The sequence below is a fragment of the Lasioglossum baleicum genome, chromosome 15 (assembly GCF_051020765.1).
Source record: "Lasioglossum baleicum chromosome 15, iyLasBale1, whole genome shotgun sequence".
Lineage (NCBI taxonomy): Eukaryota > Metazoa > Arthropoda > Insecta > Hymenoptera > Halictidae > Lasioglossum > Lasioglossum baleicum.
The window spans coordinates 4,876,303-4,894,163 of NC_134943.1; the positions used below are offsets into that span (position 1 = coordinate 4,876,303).

At 41.0% G+C, this 17,861-nt stretch overlaps 1 protein-coding gene across 2 annotated transcripts in view; it reads right to left on the reverse strand.

The window, feature by feature from the left end:
- Positions 1-17,301, reverse strand: part of Rab3-gef (Rab3 GDP-GTP exchange factor) — a 34,999-nt gene extending 17,698 nt beyond the window's left edge. For both annotated transcript variants that reach the window (XM_076439160.1, XM_076439159.1), the window contains exons 1-18: positions 17,141-17,301; positions 11,125-11,350; positions 10,407-10,575; positions 10,161-10,326; positions 9,771-9,951; positions 9,112-9,269; positions 8,096-8,396; positions 7,335-7,664; positions 6,928-6,960; positions 6,435-6,544; positions 5,346-6,049; positions 5,045-5,283; positions 4,155-4,346; positions 1,573-1,926; positions 1,000-1,068; positions 671-871; positions 359-551; positions 145-237 (exon numbers count right to left, since the gene is read on the reverse strand). In XM_076439160.1, the coding sequence (XP_076295275.1) occupies positions 145-237; positions 359-551; positions 671-871; positions 1,000-1,068; positions 1,573-1,926; positions 4,155-4,346; positions 5,045-5,283; positions 5,346-6,049; positions 6,435-6,544; positions 6,928-6,960; positions 7,335-7,664; positions 8,096-8,396; positions 9,112-9,269; positions 9,771-9,951; positions 10,161-10,326; positions 10,407-10,575; positions 11,125-11,220 (3,589 nt within the window). In that variant the 5' untranslated portion in view covers positions 11,221-11,350; positions 17,141-17,301. The remainder of the gene's footprint in view (positions 1-144; positions 238-358; positions 552-670; positions 872-999; positions 1,069-1,572; positions 1,927-4,154; positions 4,347-5,044; positions 5,284-5,345; positions 6,050-6,434; positions 6,545-6,927; positions 6,961-7,334; positions 7,665-8,095; positions 8,397-9,111; positions 9,270-9,770; positions 9,952-10,160; positions 10,327-10,406; positions 10,576-11,124; positions 11,351-17,140) is intronic.
- Positions 17,302-17,861: the final 560 nt, after the last annotated feature.

Sequence of the window (17,861 nt, forward strand, 5' to 3'; positions counted from 1 at the left end):
GATGTTTCTGACCTCATATTTCCAATCAAGAATTAACATACTTTATAAAGTCTGTCAACGATCATTACAGACTTAGAATAGCCGATGACATAATCTGACTAATGGAAATACACGGTCTCAAAAAATGTTGAAAGTGAGTCTTACTTTTGGGGAAAGGGCCCAGTAAAGGCGGCTTCTTATCGCCCTTTTGCGACTGAGACTGGGGACCAGCGTTTCGATTAGAATTATTTTTACTGCCTGAAAATCGAATTCGGAACAATTTCATTTCCGTTGAACACACCTAAACAAGTAAATCCGAAAGCCTCGACAGTGAACACTATATCAAGAAGCACGATAACTATTGTTACATGAAAATTACCGAATAGATCACTAAACATGCTGCTCGTTTGCGCAGCGATGCCATTTAAATCGCTACTAATATTGCTGAAAAAATCACGTCCGATTTCTCTCCGTCCACCACGATTATCTGGGACTAATTGCGTGTTGCTCGAATCTCTTCGTTGCATCATGCCTGGGGATGGTGGCGGCGATTGCTGCGATTCCCCTAGGCCCTGTTCAAATTCAATAATCAATCGATATTAAAAAACCTGTACACAATCTGAACCTAAGTCTAAAAATTTTTCATGAAAATAAAACATTGAAGCTCTTCAAATTCTAAATCGTCACATACCTTGAGCAAACCCTTCTTCGCGGCAACTTCCTTCGCGCTCTTCGTCAGGTCTCCGAAAGTACTCTTGCCAACATACGTTAAATCGTCCAAAGTATTTTTGCTAACACCTGCTGCGGTCTTGCTTGCTTCCAAAGCTGTCTTCGAAGCCTCCTGCACTGACTTCGTGGCCTCTCCCATTGCTTTCTTCGTCTGCTGCGTGAGCTGTTTCAAAATCACCGATTAAAATCACTAATACATGTTTCAATTCTGAAAGCTTTCTGGATCAACGAGCACGTTTCACGATTAAATAAGTAAAATGAAGTATCAATCTACGAAGTAACATTGCGTACCTGCTCTAATGGTGCAAACAGACTGTCTTCCCCAGCCTCGGTGATCTTCTCCTTCGCCTGGTGTTTCAGCTACAATATAAACAAATTTTGTTTGTGAATGCACTTAACAGAAAACCAAAGGAACACACAAATATCTAGAGGAGCATTGCACAGTTTTCTCGACGAAATTCGTTGCTAATCAACCACCTCATATGCGCGTACTAATTGTCGAGACCCCAGAACTGCGAGCAGTATGATCATTACCAAATTCGCATGAACAAGACAATAGACCAGATATGGCAAACAGAATGGAACGCAGAGTAACAAAATCAATGAGTGGAGACCAATGATTGGAATGATTTGGAATGATTGAACCAAACTTGAAGATCGAAATTTGATTGGTACCAACTCCAGTAATCGAATTTCTGGATTCACACAGATCAAACGCAATGGAGTATCGAGTCTTCCGAACTGCGAGCAGTATGGGAGTCGCTGTTCAAAATCGTTTTTACAAGAGGTCAGAGGGTTAACGAAACACAGAACTAACTCTAGACGATCATTCAACGATATCACCACGGGCTAATGACGATCTACCTTATCCATCTGAGCGAGAAGACCGTCCTGACTACTTTGCCTAGTCGTCTCTCGGACCAGGTCCTTCGCCTGGCTCGCGATCTGCTCGAACAGCGATCCTTGGGATCCCTGTCGCAGAACACCGTTACCGGTCACGTTGGAACTGTTCGGTCTCTGCACGCTCTCCGTGGACTGCTTCCGACTACCGGATCCCACGGAAAGCTGCCGTGAGACTGTCGACGACTCGGAGTTGTCGTTGCTACTGCTGCTCATCTGCCGGGGCAAAAGAGGCCCCGTCGTGCTAAAGCTCCCGGCCCTCCCTAAAACGTTCCCAACGCTCGGGTGCCGCTGGAGAACCGCCCCCGAAGGTTGAATCTTCGAATACAGAAGAGTCAAGTTTCAGGGCAGTCGGAACGTGTTTCTGGAGCAGGCGCGTCCAATCTGTCCTTAAGAGCAGCGGGCCACGCCCTCTGTAGTGCTCAGACCACGCCCAACAGGCTCAGAACACGCTGTTTGGCACCATAACATTGGCTATCAACAGCACAAACCACACTCAGAAGGTTTGGACTACTTCTCTAAAGGATCTACGTCAAGCTCCAAAGTCTCAGATCACATCTTTAATGGACCTAGGACACGCTAAAAGGTTTAGACCACGCATCCAGAGGATCCGTGTCACGCCCAAAGGCTTAGACCACTCCTTCAATAGGTGTTTTGGAGTTTTGACCACGCCTCTCAGTAGTCTCAAATTCTTTACCTGTTCACTTTTATAGCTTTGGCTCATATCGTATGAAAACTGCTCTTAAAAGCGAAAACAATGTTTGGACGTGCCTGTACTCCGTTTTTATAGATTATACAGCGTAGACAATGGGAAGTTGCAATAATTTTGACACTGTATGTTCACTAGAGAGTCTTAGGCCTGTCTGTAATACATTTTAGCTTTTGGTTTTAATAGAGTCTTCTTTCGTATCGAAACAGAATCATTTATTTTAGCAGTTGTACTTGAGTCATATCAAATTCGAGTACATATTGTAAGGTGTTCAAAGTGGTTTTTTGGGTTTTTGGTAAAATTTCTGAGAATTTTCCCACGTCTACGCCATATTAATCCTTCTCTTTCCTCTCAGGTGATCGTCTAATTCCGACTCAAATGGAATCTTGCAGTTCAAATTCAAAGAAGGTCGTTCATACACCTTACCTACATACGTGTCTCTAGAAAATATTTACAAGTTTTGGACGCTAATATTACAAGGGGTCGTACATAAGTGTCTAAATTACTTTTACTTGTACCAACTTGTACAGAACTCGAATATCCGTGTGTTCAGAAGAAAAAACAATATTTCTGTGTTTCATATACAGTCGATACTACTGACCATTAATCTTTCGCATCTTCTTGTCACAGTTCGAGTAATTGTGATGCGATCGTTGTATTAATTTATTAACCATGTAGTACGAATTCAATCGAATCTTTTCACATGTGAATCAACCTATGAATGATTTTTGAATGTGCTATGCAACTCGCGTTTCCATAGACCAACGTGTCGACGTGAATTAATAATCAGTATTATGGGGTAAAAGAATCAACCGTGGAACAATCACAGTACACAAATATATGAAACATAGTGGAACTATAGCAGATCGTTCGAAAAGAAAAGAATTGGTCATGCAGAAAGTCCGAGCCTCCGAAGTAACAACAGTGCACTTCAACAATTAAGTAAAGGTGCTGTTGCGTTGCGTAGAAATCTCCTTCGAGTTTGGCAGCGTGAGATGTGTCCGCGAGGCTTCACGATGCGAGAGACACAGATCATGCATTAGGGATTTCCAAAAGAGTTAATCGACCGACAAACCAACCCAAAGAAACAAGGGAAAAAGCTACGATCGAACCTGCACAGAACGGAAAATGATCGATGAGGACCAATGTGGAACCTCGTTGCAAATAATCGAACGTCGATGGCCAAGAATGAGATCAATCAATGTACACACAGATGAAAATGAGAAAGGAACTCATGGTGAACAATGTTAAAAATTCGCTGAAGGGTTTCATGCTGGATTCAGGTTTTTCACAGGACTGGGCACAATATTTTTTATTCGCTATTTTTCATTTTTATTCAAATGAATTAACATGCATTATTTCGTGAAAAACTCAAGGCAAACAGGATTTAATAATAAGAAATCGTACCTAATAATAATAAGTAGACTGCACATTTTTGTGCAAAATAGTAAGAGGCAAGGAGCACACTATTGTTGAACGTCATGGACCACTTTTGGAATTGTCACAAGGGTAAGAGGTTAAATTATAAGACGACACGATTTTTGGGGGGATGGAATAAAATCCATTCGTGACCAAATCAATTACATTACGATTACAATTCGAACCTAACAAAATCATGAACAGTTTAATGCCCACAATATTATTGAACATCATAGATAAAGGGTTGAAGTGACAAAGGGCTTAACGATTTGGGGAGGGGGGGGGGATGGGTTAAAAATATTGTGTGATTATGCCGAGTCCTGCGCAGCATGCACGTTTCAAGTGACACAAAGTAGAGAAGGCAATACCGACAGTGGTACACCGAGATAGTGAGAGACTGGCATGGCGGATGACTCACAGGAACGACAAATCTACTGACACGCGAGGTCCTTTGGGGAGCGGCAGGACGTTCAGCGTCGCTGGCCGTCGGAGTAGTTAATGAGGCCATGCCTACCCCGAACTGTCCTACCGAACTTTGTGCGCTCAGGATTGTGCGTGGTGTTATTGTTGATGCAGAGTCTGACTCAAAGCTACCACCCTCCTCTTTATCCTATGATCAAGTAGTCTAGTCAATGATCAGGTAGCCAGAGAGAGAGAGAGAGAGAGAGATGATTGAGAGCGTGTGTGTCTGTCTCTTTGTATGTATCTATGATATGCATGTCGTTTGTCGTAGTTGATCGGCTTGAAATCCTCTTATCGCTTTAATCGATACTGGGAAACATAGCAGAATTAGGTAACGAGTTTTTCGTGTTGGTCTCGCGACGATGCTGTGATACTTTCAGACGAGATATCGGTATACATTGTTTGTTATCTACTGGGTAGAACGGAAGTTATGGAACTCGTTGACGGAGCTGATGGTTCATCGAGTATAAGTAGAAGATGAAATTTCGGGTTGGATGGTTGAGATTATGGTACACTTTTTGGGACTTCGTATTTCGTCTGAAAGGGTCCTTGCTCTGTCGAGGATGCTGCACAGGTAGATTCAGAAAGATGAGGCTCAAGATTCCCCATAAACTTGAATTACCGTATATCAATAATATCAAAAATTGCATATCTAAATGAATTTATATTTGTGAAATAGGATTCGCCTTTCATTCTTTTCGAATCAGCCTGATTTGAACGTCTGAATGTTCTTATCAATAATCGAGTGTCTACTGGTCTCCAGAAACATGTGTGTATTAATAAAAAATATTGATTTAGTAAAGACACAATGAAGAGACAGCCATTAAAGGACGCATTCAGACTTACATTGGCCGACTGTGAACCTTCTTGAGCTTTCGGGTTCAACTCGAACTCCGAGTCTCTGTTGAAACTAGGACTGCTGAGGTCGCTGTGGCTGGAAGAGGTGCTCGGTGGGCTTTCTGGCCTGACTGTAGACTCCTCCTCTACACCAGGATACTGTAACGAGCTTGGAGGATTGTAGACGTTCTTTGGGTCCACTGACAAGGACATGGGCTGAGGCTGTGCTGCCTGCGAGCAGCCGTAGCCTGCAAAAATAGTATTGTAGAAAAGTTGTAATGCAAACTCTGATTCCCCAGAAATTACTTACTCGGTGACAAGTCCGAGGACACCATCTCTGAGACGAAATCGCTCAAAGACGAGTACGACGAGCTAGTACTCTCAGCGCCCTCTGAGTCCGATCCACTCTCATCAGTCGGCTGACTCTCATGCTCCCTCATCGCCTTCAAAGCATTCGCCAAAGAACTTCCAGAGTCCCAGACAGGGAAACTAATCGGTTCCAAGGTCGAAGCGTACCATTTAGACTTGTCGCCTATCTGGACCGGGTCGAACACTCCTGTTTGTACCCTGAGGAACGCCACGTTGTTAGGCGTCAGGGACCATTCTGCCAAGAACTCAACAGCCTGAGTCCTTGCAAATTTATTCAAAAAATGACTGGCTCTGGGTCTTGATCTCAGGAATGAGTTGATTTGAAAGGCGACCACTGGTCTTGGGTAGAGTCTAAGCGTCCTGGTATGCTCGGTGAAGTTCGCCAACAAATTCTGAGAGTTGAAGAACCGCACCATGGCTACCCTTGTTGCCACGTCTACTGAATCCACGTCGTTGCCATAAATGAACGGGTTGAACGACGCCATGCCGCTTTGAGACATGGGTTTCTGGGGGGACGATGATCCTGCTGACTGCTGGGAGATCGATGATCGACGGCCACCGGATGTTGCTGTGCCTGGGGAACCCAATGGGCTACCTTGAGGGTAGCCGTGGTGATCGATGCTTGGTCTGTGCTTCGACGAAACGCTGTGAAATGACAGTGATTATAGTTACAGATATTAGTACTTATGAGCCAACAACCGTAGTCCCGTTGAAAGCACCGGTTCTCGTTAGATCACCGAAGTTAAACAACGTGGAACGTGACCGGCACTAGGATGGGTGACCGTCTGGTCAAAAACCGGAAAGTGACCCACCCGGGGTGTTTTTCACGTGTTGTTGGCAAAAGGTGGTTCGGAACCCACCATAAACAGTAGGTCCCGCTGAAAAGGCGATGGTGAGAGTGGAAAAAGGAGAGGATTGGTAAATGAATTTGAAACCCTGAGGGGACCAAATATCATGTCCATACCATACCATATTAGTACTTATGAGTACACTGCACATAATCAGCTCAACGAAGAATTGTTTGGCTCACCTCAAAGTTGACAGGTGAGAAGTCACGCTCTCCCTTCTGCTAGGAGCCTGCAGAGAGGTCCTCGGCGTGGTGTCCTGCGACATTGATTGCGGAGTCATGCTAGCCATCGCCTGAAATATGATTGCTTTATGATCCAACGATCCAACGCTCGATAGATCTTCTCAGAGATCATCGTCGGGGTATACTGAAGCAACAGCTACGTCTACTAGATCTAAGCGGCTACGTTCCCCACTATCTTCGAATCCCAAAATTGAATCTCTTCTGCTTGAATCGATTATACTCGAGTGCAATAATGACCTCCGGGATTCACTACCTCTACAGCGTGACAGCACTGCAATCGATTTTATATTTTATAATGAAAGTAAATACAAACAGAATAGAATGCCTAAATGTCTACTACTGTATAGGCAGACTCTTCCATGCCGCTAACTACAACACAAGGATCTCAGCTATACGCTACATGCAGAAGATAACATGTAATTGAAATATTTACACCAGAGCCGGCTTGGTCCATCAGTTGCATCGCCTGCGGAACCGAACGGAGGAGCAACGAATTAATTAAAGACCTCGTCTCGCGACGATGTGATTAGCGAGTGATTGGAGGGAGGATGTTTCGTGGCAGACCTGGGCTCATTATAGTTCATCGTAGCAATGTATCTTTTACAATCACAAAATTCATTGAACGTTCCTTATTAGATTATTACAATTATATTGAAGTAGCTAGAACACTGTGAAGAGATCCTGAATTTGAAACATGGGCTATTTATTGAACTGAAAAGAGTTCTTGAAGAAAGGCGATCTTGAAGCGGGTTGATGTTTTTCGTATATTGGATATTTTGTTTGATAATGATGCATGTACCCAGGTCTGTGATGTTAGTGGTAATCAAGGTAGTCATTTACCTGCTTCAGATGGTTCTTTAGTATGCTGCCTTCTGGTTCGGGCAACGGTGGCAATTGATCGCCCAGACCAGTCGGCGCAGTAATCTTATTGCTGTCTAGGTCCACCAGCCAAATGTCATCGGGCATTTTAAAGTTCGTTTTGTACAATAGAAAAGTAGCGGGTATTCCGATAACAAATGGTGTAGGTGCAAGCAACAACTGTTCCGCGCAGCTCATGCACGTGGGTAACAACGGTATCGCGGGGAACATGTACTCCAGAGGATAAATCATTGTAACGAACGCCATTACGGACATCGAGAGGGCATTGTAGTCGCGGGACTGAAGCACGATCTGAAACGAAACACCAAAAATTAACAAACATCCGCACAAACCATCCAGCAATCTGAAGAAGCTAATAAACTCGACGAGTAAACATCAGCTCATTCAAATAACTCTTCTTCCCGGGCAAATGCCCGGGGCCCCAAGCAAAAGGCGGCCCCGAACACAAACCAAGATCCAAATTCTACGTTTTTCTCATAAAGTTATTTAGTTGGGATTGGGGGCCCCGAAATTCTACTTTGCCCAAGGCCCCAACTAGTTATAACGCGCTATTGTTTCACAACAAATTAAAAATTAACGCCGAGTTAGATGAAAGGTCTGTGTTAGATCCCCTTCATCCGTCGAGGGTAAATTGACCCGTTAACGGTTGCGCAATTAACAGCAGCTGATATCACTTTTCCCTTTTCATATTTTTCAAAGTTCTCGGGTTACGCAATGCTTACCTTGTGCTCGAGAAGAATCAGCGTGAGGACCTTCAGACAAATATCAACGCCTAGAAGTTCCAGGGGTAAATGCAGAGGGAAATCAACGAGAGAGAATCTAGTATGGTCTGGAAGGGCAAAACAGAGTGGCGGCTGTATACTTTGCGACACGATCTCGACCTCGACCCGTGTTTTTGTTGGCACGGGTACCGGGCTGCTGAGAAGACGAAGGATCCAGGTCTCGATCTCTCGGACGTCGTGGAGAACGATCGAGGGCGTTCCTTCGAGCATTTGTCCTGTCAGCGCGCTCCATACTGTGTCTCTGTTCCAAACACACATCGTTATTCCATTAACAATCAGAGAATATCGAGAACGAGACTCAAAAAGTGTTTTCAAAGAACCTAGAAATTATAAATGGAATCAACTGTGTACACTTTAAGGACACCCTGTATGTAAAACAGAGGGTACTCTTCCAGATCTTTGCTCTATAAATATTAACGCTGTCGCTCCTGTATTTTATTACAAAAGGAATTCTAAAGGTAATGAAATTCCAACGAAATAGTAATTGGAGATGTAATTAGTTCAAGACGGAGAATGTAAAGACAGCCTTTACGTAAAAGTGAATCTACCCTTACAGGCCATATATTAGATCTCCAACGATTAATACTATTATTTTTCCTGTATTGAATTTTGTTGGAGAGAATGGTATATGGATTAACGGTGTAGAATTTAAAAACAGCCCTTACGTAAAAATGTAAAAACTACCCTTGTAGACTATAAATAATCCCGAAAGAACAGCTTACGGATTAGTGAATTAATTAAAGATCCACTGCTGCCAAATATGCACACTTTAAACACACCTAGTACATCAAGCTTTGTAGGTCAGAAGGATTACCCACGGTCGGTCTCGAATGAAAGTATATAATTAATAAATTAATGCACAGAGAGTGTGGCTGTTAGTAAAGTAGAGTTTTGTGGAGGATTCATCCTGACATTTCAAAGAGACGCGTAATATAATGAAATGTTAATTAAAATACCTGTTTGTCTGTCGCGAAGCTCCGACTTTCTGCGGGGAGGAGCTCTCGTTGCAGGCATCGATGATTTTTTTCAGAATAAAAAGACATTCCCGGAACATCGAGAAGAAAGGGTGATGAGAGATGATGCAGAGTGACGTCAGGGAGTGGTTTCGTATCCTCTGAAAGGACATCGTATCGATTCACTCAATTTCTTTGGCTACATATAGTTCTAAACGAATGCGACCCTTCTTTGTGTCTCGCGTTGACACACTTAAATCCACTTCGTAAATTCTGGCCACCCCATTTCTTAATAAAGTGGACGGTATTTTCACTTCTTACTAATTTTGCTACGAACCGTTATTTTTTATTAATTGATACCACAAAGAGATACTTTATAGAATTTAAATGGAATGCAACTCTAGAAGCATTCTTTAAGAGGAATGCAACGGAAGAACTCGGCGAGAAACTTTATACTTTATAGTTTCGAAGTAGAATTCAACTGCCTTTATGTCTGACGTTTACACAGTTAAATCTACTTTGGAAACTCTTACCACCACATTTATTAATAATACGAATACTATGCAATGCACACGTTTGAAATGAAATGGATAATTTAAGATTCTTTGATGAAAGAATGATTTTCTGAGACATATTAGGATAATTCGCGATTGAAGGGGTACCTGTCGTCTGCGCGATGCACATGGCGACGGAGAATGACTGCCACCACTCTCGCTGTCTCCACTCGGTGCAGTAATGCCTAATCTCGGTGCACTTGGTATATGGGAAGTGTCAGAATCCCTTCTGCTGCTTGGACATTCTTTCTCTGAGTCGCTAGGACCTACCGCACTGCTCCTATAGTCGCTATAAACAATAGCTAGAGATAACAGTCTCATAATTGCAGCCTATCAGACATACATATACAGGTATATCACGTCGCGTCCTCGTTCGTTATAACAAAAATTGGAAAAAACACCGTCGCGAGGAAAAAGTTACTTTTTCGATTGAATTAAGTTGAAGTTGTTTAATTGAATTATAAAGTTAATAGTAATGAATGATGTGTTATATGTCACCTAGAAAAGGCAGAATCCGTGCTCTTTTCCATGCTCTTCCTCCAGCTCTCTCTCCTGAACGTAGTATTGTATTTATCTCTTCTGACGGACACTCCGCCCCCACCTGCCCCTCCCGTCCTTTCTATCGGCCGATAGAAATTCACGCAGATTCCGTACCGTGTTTTTCCTACAATGTTTTCAGTGATTTCAATCTCTGTTTTATTAAAAATTGTAGATTAAGCGATGCATAACCGTAGAGTCCTGTACCGGAATCTTTGTCCGTCAGGGTGAAGGTGAAGGTAGTGGCCTCTCGTAAGGCTGTGCGTTTAGGGCCCACGCTGGTGCAACCCTCCGGTTGACAGAAATAGACCATGTCCAGAGGCAGTGGAAAATCTTTGTGATCTTCCACTGGATATCTTCGCAACAATTCTGGAGCCTTTAATTGATATAATCGATCTCTAAACATTTATCCAACGGTAACCTTTATCATTGAACAATTGCTAACCAAAATAAAATTTCTTTCAATCTTCTCTATTGATATATTAGACGTTCATCGTTTACTCGGCATCGTTTAACACTGAACCCACCGAGCTCTAAAAGTAGCCGATACATGATGCCTTATAGAAATAACAAGATTAAATTTATTTGAACTTTGTTCATATTATATCACCGCTATTAAATGTCTATATTGAATCATTTACTCTGTATGTCTATATTTAATCATTTATAGCATCTGTATAATTTCAATAATTGTGAAATAAAAAATCTAGAGCCGGTCATGTGACCGATAGGTTTAGTGTTAAGTATCCAAACGAAGTTCAGAAGAATGCATACTTTCAATTATTACTCTATGACGCATGAAAAATCGGTATACAGGAAATTTCTTCGAAGTGTTAGAGACTTCAGTGTATAATTGCAGGGTGAAAGCGATTTTTTAAATTGTTTCTTGGTGCACGATTTTTGTGAAATTACGGGAAAATGGTACCTGCACAGGCTGGCGAGAGACTGACGGCAATCTGGCCCCCACAATGGCGAGATAATCGACCAAGCGGGGGCACAGATACTTCTTCTGCGTATCCATGGCTGTAGTTTACAGCTCTGTCACCGTTTTGTACAGTGTGTAGGAGTCATCTGCGCCGACGACGGCCTTCTGTCAGGATCGCCTCCTGATCGAATCATGGCTGTAGCATTCTCCGTTTGGTCTTCCACATCTGGAATCACGGAAATCGATAACGTGAAACACGAACTCCGCTATAATTAGACCGATTCAATTAATTCCTTATTATTCCCCACCGCGTCACGTGGTTCTTATCGTGCGACAAGCTACACCGTGTCAATGATTTATTTATCGACTCGTTTCGGCGGTGAGAGACCACAGTGTTACCGTTGTCCAATATTGTGTTTGCGTGTTTTTCTAATATGATTCTGCTTGCGTGGGTGCACGAATCGTTTTTGGTATCGATTCGTTTGCGAAAGAGAAATTGACGAAGGGCTAGGAATACATATTTATTTTCTGGAGGGCGTAGGGTAAACTGTACTATTACTAGTACTGCAGTAGTTATTGGTACTTTTGATTTAAACGGCAAATATTAAGAATCCCTGGTACAGAAAATCATTTTATATTGCTTTTTATTTATATTTCAAAGCAACGTTGCAAGTGTTCATAACAGAGTTCCACATATGCCTGTTAACAACGCTGGTACATTCAGTAAGACCGACTGTAAATAGTGTTTTATTAAAATTTCCGTTACGAGTAAGTATACTTTATCGCTTTATAACTTAATTTCTGCTTCATTATGAAACAAATAGTCTGTTTAACGTTTACTTTTTACGCTGCCAATGACTGTACTATTTGTCTTATTGATTGTTATTCACTGAACATATTTAATAACAAAAGATTTATGACTCGTAAACCTGTTTGATTTTGCTGAAAAATCTCTATTAGCTTATAATAATAAGTTAAGCTCGTTTAAACATTTCAAAAAAAGATAAAAAGATTTCTACTACGATTTTGACTTAGGGTGCCAATCAATGTACAGTTTACCCTAAATGTCAATTGATACGGATTTTTCAATTAATTAGTGAAGGGGTTAACGTATAAATAAATTTATTTTGTTCACAATTGAGGACATGTTCATGTCAACGTTAAGTTCGGGATTGTACCATTGAACCTTTTCGGAAAACAATTTGCGAAGCTTGATTAGTTCACAGGAATGTTAATGAACTAGTAGTTCTAATGGGGCGTAAAGCGATTTGAAGCACGGATCTCATTGATTTCTCGAGGCTCGTGACCTATATCGAGTTATCTGGAATCGCAAAAAGGGTTGAGCATCGCGCAGAATTTAAGCTGATTCAACTTCATCGTGCACCCTTTCGTTGCAAATCATACTCTGATCTGACACAGCATAGTGGGCAAGTAGATTCAGACTGTTATAACCAGACACGGAAAACTGTATTCGCGAATTTCTACAAATTATTTCTACGTTCAATACTTTATACTGTAATTTAAAACTTTTCTCATTATACTGTGCTAATGCCAGTTTAATATATAATTGAGCAATCCTTTTTATTGTTTAAACTTTAAGACATAAATAATTCAATGTTCTGAAAGCGCCACCTGAATGCATTTCCCACAATTTCCTAAAAGTTATTCTCGGACTACGAAACGTTAATTCTGCAATTTCACCCGGAAAATGTCACCTCTACTCTAAAAAGCTGAGCGAACAATCGTTTGATCCAATTAACAGAATTTAAATTGCAAAATAAGGTACTAAGACCACGCAACTTCAATTACCAATACTAAGTGACGCCTTCACAGAAATTAACTTTTTAATTCTATCTAAACTGTACGAAATATATTTTATTCGTCCATTCCATGCAGTGTCTATGAAATTAAGTTTAAATAATATCTATCTCACAAGTTTGCTAGTAATTTCTTAATCCAGTTAAGCGACTTCAGATTGCAAAATGGAACAGTAAATCCTTGATGCTTTGCGAGATTAATTTATACCGTTCCAGATATTAAATCTTTAACTTCACCCCCACCCCCTCCCCTAAGTATTAACTTTAGTCCAGGGAACAGTAAAATACATTCTATTGATAGATTCGATTAAGAATATTTAAAAACGGCTTTCTCATTCCTAAAATTTCCAATTACAGCTTCATCCCTTCAGCCACCCTTCCAGACTCCAAGCCTCCAATTTCACCCGTAAAGCATTAATTCGAACCTGACATAAAATATACACATTCTATACATAAATTCGAGTAGGAAACGGGAGCATAATCTTGGTATTGAACCTATTCCCGTAGGAGCCGAAGAACGAGAAAGGGGGTCCCCGAAACGAAAATTCGTAATCGATGAGGCCGCAGGAGGTACGCGTGCCCCGGAAAGGCCCGTGTGAGTTTGCGCGGAGGTCGCACACGCTCTCCTTCTCTCTTTCTCTCTGCTCGTCCAGCACCTTTTCTCCCTTTTTCCCTCGGTTTTCCCCTAACCGAATAAAGCCTCTCGTACTATCCCGTTTTCCCGTTGTCGAAAAACGCCAGCATGCTTTCCCGAGAGCGAGACAGCATGAGGAAAAACACGCAACTGTTCGCATACAAGCCTCGCACGCGCCGTTTCCGGCCCGACAAACCGATAAAACGCACAAACGCGATATCGAAGGACGCTGATTTCAAGTGTAACGCCGTGCTGAATGACGACTTTGCCCTAAATTGCTCCCGGAGACCTTAGTCGGCAGCCTTGACACAATAGTGTTGGCACAATAACGAAAAAGTACTTCGCTTAGCAGATTTCTTTTGGTAAATTGCTCTTTCGATGCATGCATACTGGTTTGAGAACAATAAAGACGATCGCGCAAATGTTCTTTGCAGTCAAAATCTCAGTAAAAGGTTTATTGAAATGTATGAAAATGCAATTGGGTAAATTGTTGTCGCCATTCATGGTGTCATCTGTGCAAGAAATATTTAAGAATATTTTATCGATCAGACTGATCGCAGTTTCTTTATTCGGAATATGTTTCAGCTTTCACAGAAATTTCAATGCAAGTTGCGAGTAATTAATATTTAGACTGCAGATCTTTATGCATTTATGAAGAAATTGATTGGGTGAAATATAAAACGGTAATAGATTAGAAAAAACAGACAAACCGACAAACAAACAAGAAAGCGAGCTAATAAAAACGTGGTAAAATATAAGAACACTAACGTTGTTTTTAACGTAACAAAGTCATCAACGGATGAAACTAATTTTTATTTTCTTCCTGCTTCCTTCAATCAATGCAGAATATTTTTATTTCTATTAATATTACTCCGCAATGAGAGTATAGTCGTGATACAATGCTGAGAGATAAAAGAATGAATTGTGAAACTAAAAAATAGTGTAGTGGTATAGTATATAAAAATACATAAAAGAAGGCCGTAGTATGAATGATATTGTTTTAATGTATTATATAATCTCTATTGTCGCGACTGTTTTGTCGTCGTTTAGTGCTGTTTCTTATGCAATTACGCTAACCGAATTCTATCTGGGTTACGTTTCCCAGAGCTAACTAGCTGAACCTCGCCCTTGCACGCGACGCTTGTTCCAGTATTTAATTTGCGTCATTATTTTCTAATCAATTTTGTGCCCTCCTTTTATCGGTTTTTTCTATCTGTCGTGCCCTTTATTCGTCTTTTATTATTCCTCGAGTTCCATATTCATTCAGTCACGAACATTTTGTCCCTCTGTGGGCGATAAAGGTTTACATTGTTATTATTATGTGGTTCAATAAAAATGCCATAAACGGAGAACATTAATGGTCGCGTTCTGTGCTGTTTATAACTCTCGATCGTGATATTTATACAGAAAAGAAGTATTAATAAGTTAGGTTAACAGAATGGCCGTTTTAAGGTGTTTATTTCCTCGAGGAAGTATGAACGGATTTTTTTAATGATCTTATTTTGTCGAGACTGTCCTTTTGCAATGTTCATCCGGTGCAATGAATGATGAAACGAGCCCAACACCCAACGACGTCCTATAATTCGTCTACCAGCGGAGGAGATTTCATTGATCGCCGATAATTGCGTTACTCTACTCAACAGTTAGCTGATTCCCCTTCTACAGACCGTCAACCCATTGAAAAAGCACCGTGGGTCTCAAAAAGTTGTTATAGTAACTAGCCATTCACAAATATCATTACGAAAATTAAATTATTGCTCCCAATATTCCATTTTCTGGGCAACACAGCTCTTAAGAACTCAACTATGTGTTTCTACATCTTAAGTAGAATTTGATTGTTATTCTTTCCATAAAAGTTGATAAATTTTATTCTTTCGTCCCATTTTCTTTCTAACATTCTAATTTTAATACTCTACTGTTGAGTCCTAACTAAATCTGACTTTTAAAAATTCAGAAAAAAATTCCCAGATAAACGGTGCTCTAGCAAAATACTCGAATCCTGAAACAGCTTCAAAGAAGTCAGTCCAACCCAAATGAAAATTGGCTGACACTAAAATCAATTGACCAATACCTAAAAAAAATCACAAAATAATAAAAAGAAACCGTTTCCAAGAAGGATAAAATCGGAATAAATGACAAACTGCACCAATGTTGCAAGAAATGAAAAAGGACATCCTAATAAAGCACCCCAATAAAAGCCACGGGCGAACACGGTTTACCATGCCCTATCAGATCCAATGTCAAACGCAATTCCCTACTCCAAAGGAGTGGCCAAGGCTTGCCATCACCAGTACTCCGAATCCCGTCGACCAGACCACATCCTAAAACCGAAATCCTCGGAGCTGTACACTAGCCGAAGAATCCATACTCCGCTAATCTCTCAAAGAATTGCAAAACGGAACGCAAGCTCTGCACACGACCCAATGTAAAACCCTCCCACCCGCCCCATTTATCCCTTCAGCGCCCTCAAACCACCTACACCTACGACCATCATCAAAAACCTTCCTCAAAAGAACATTATCATCCTCGGCGATCCTCAAAAGGAAAATGTCATGACCCTAAAGAAGTACAAAATTCTCCGCCCACGGTGTTCTCGTTAAAACTTTTAAACAGCTTCACACCCCACCCACGACTTTAATTTTGATTAACAAAAGCCCGAAAACATTACCTTCAACGATGGTATTTTGCATCGTCAAGGTTTACAATTTACAACTGAGAACTTCTTAAAGAATTATTTGACCTCAATGGCAATTTCGAACGATCGTGATTCACAGCTGAGAATTTCTTTAAAAATGAGTTAACAACAGTGACAATGTTGGCTGATGACCTTACATGCGACCTTGAAGAGTCCAATCATTTTTTCGGGATTATGTCTGAAAAACAGATTTTGTTCGTTTCTAAGAAAGTGCAGTTTTCGAGTATTACACAAACAGACTATGTATCTACTCGCCAATCAAATACGAAAAGAGAAATGTCAAGATCGTTATAAGAGTTACAAAATTACACGCAACCGCTGCCTACACTTTTTCCATCGAATCCTTTCAATCTACCCACGTCTTCGATTTTTTCAAAGAAAGTTCTCTTCAAGAACTTCCATACAAAAACTGAGCATATCTCGTCGTCCATCAATTCAACAACCAACCACATATAACTAACTTCAAATCGAAATCCATCTCAAAGAAACTACTCAAACCACCAAGAAGCATTATTTTCGCCAGTTTTGCTCGAAAAACGTCAATCCTAAGCGAAGGATCTTTTCGTTACCCAATATGCTAGTAGCGAATCGTGCTCAGACGTTGTCTCGAGCTTCCTCAAATCTCTAACAACAAATGTTACTAAAAAAATTAATTTTCTGTTGCCAGGAAGATATAAGCACTATGTGGAGCCAGGGATTTTACACGCTGCGCGAAAACGAGCGAGGAAATCGCGTACGTAGGCAATCGAAGCTATACAACGTCATCGGTGTCATTGAGCGGTAAGATTTTCCCTCCCAGAGGAGAATAATGAGGGATAGGGTTTTCTTTTGGATAGATTCGAAGTTTTGGTGGCTTGGTGTAGGACTTACGTGCGATTAGAGGTGGTTGGAAGCCGTGTCGGTGGAGAATCGCCACTTCGCCGTCATGGGAAAACCACTAGCCCGGGTCCGTATCGGCCAACTGGCGATACCATACTGGCGATCGTTCGCTGAACAGCTACTAGGCAGGCGTGCGACGACAGGGGCGGCACTTGCGTTGTAAAAGGGACATCGGTTGCCCTCGACTGATAGCGAGCCCGGATCTAGGCCCGGTGCTTCTTTCGAACAGGTCAGTCGCTCTGATCATTTTATATTTCTTTTCATTTGCTATTTCGAGAAATTTTGGTATCAGCAATCCTTCGAGCACTTCAAATTTACCAGATCGGGTACTATCATTTTCGTTTCGTTATCTTTGAGATCTGAGATGTTCGAAGAATATTTATAAATCTTATGTAGATGCTGCATTTTCTAATCCGTAATTATTTTTATCCGATTATCCTCAAGGTATATTAACAAGGTGTACTTATTCTAATACTTCTCTTAAATTTTACATGGATCATGCATTTTTTCAATTTTTCGTAATATACTTAATTGAAAGTTGCAATTTGGAGTAACTTCGATAAGAATGATCTTATAAAGACTTTAATTGACTTTAGTTCAGATGTTCTACGTAGTAAATATGTTTCTTCTATCGATCGTATTTGCTGTTAATAAATGTTAAATGCTTTCGGCGCAACACGTTCTACGTAGTACTTTTCAATTTCTTAATTGA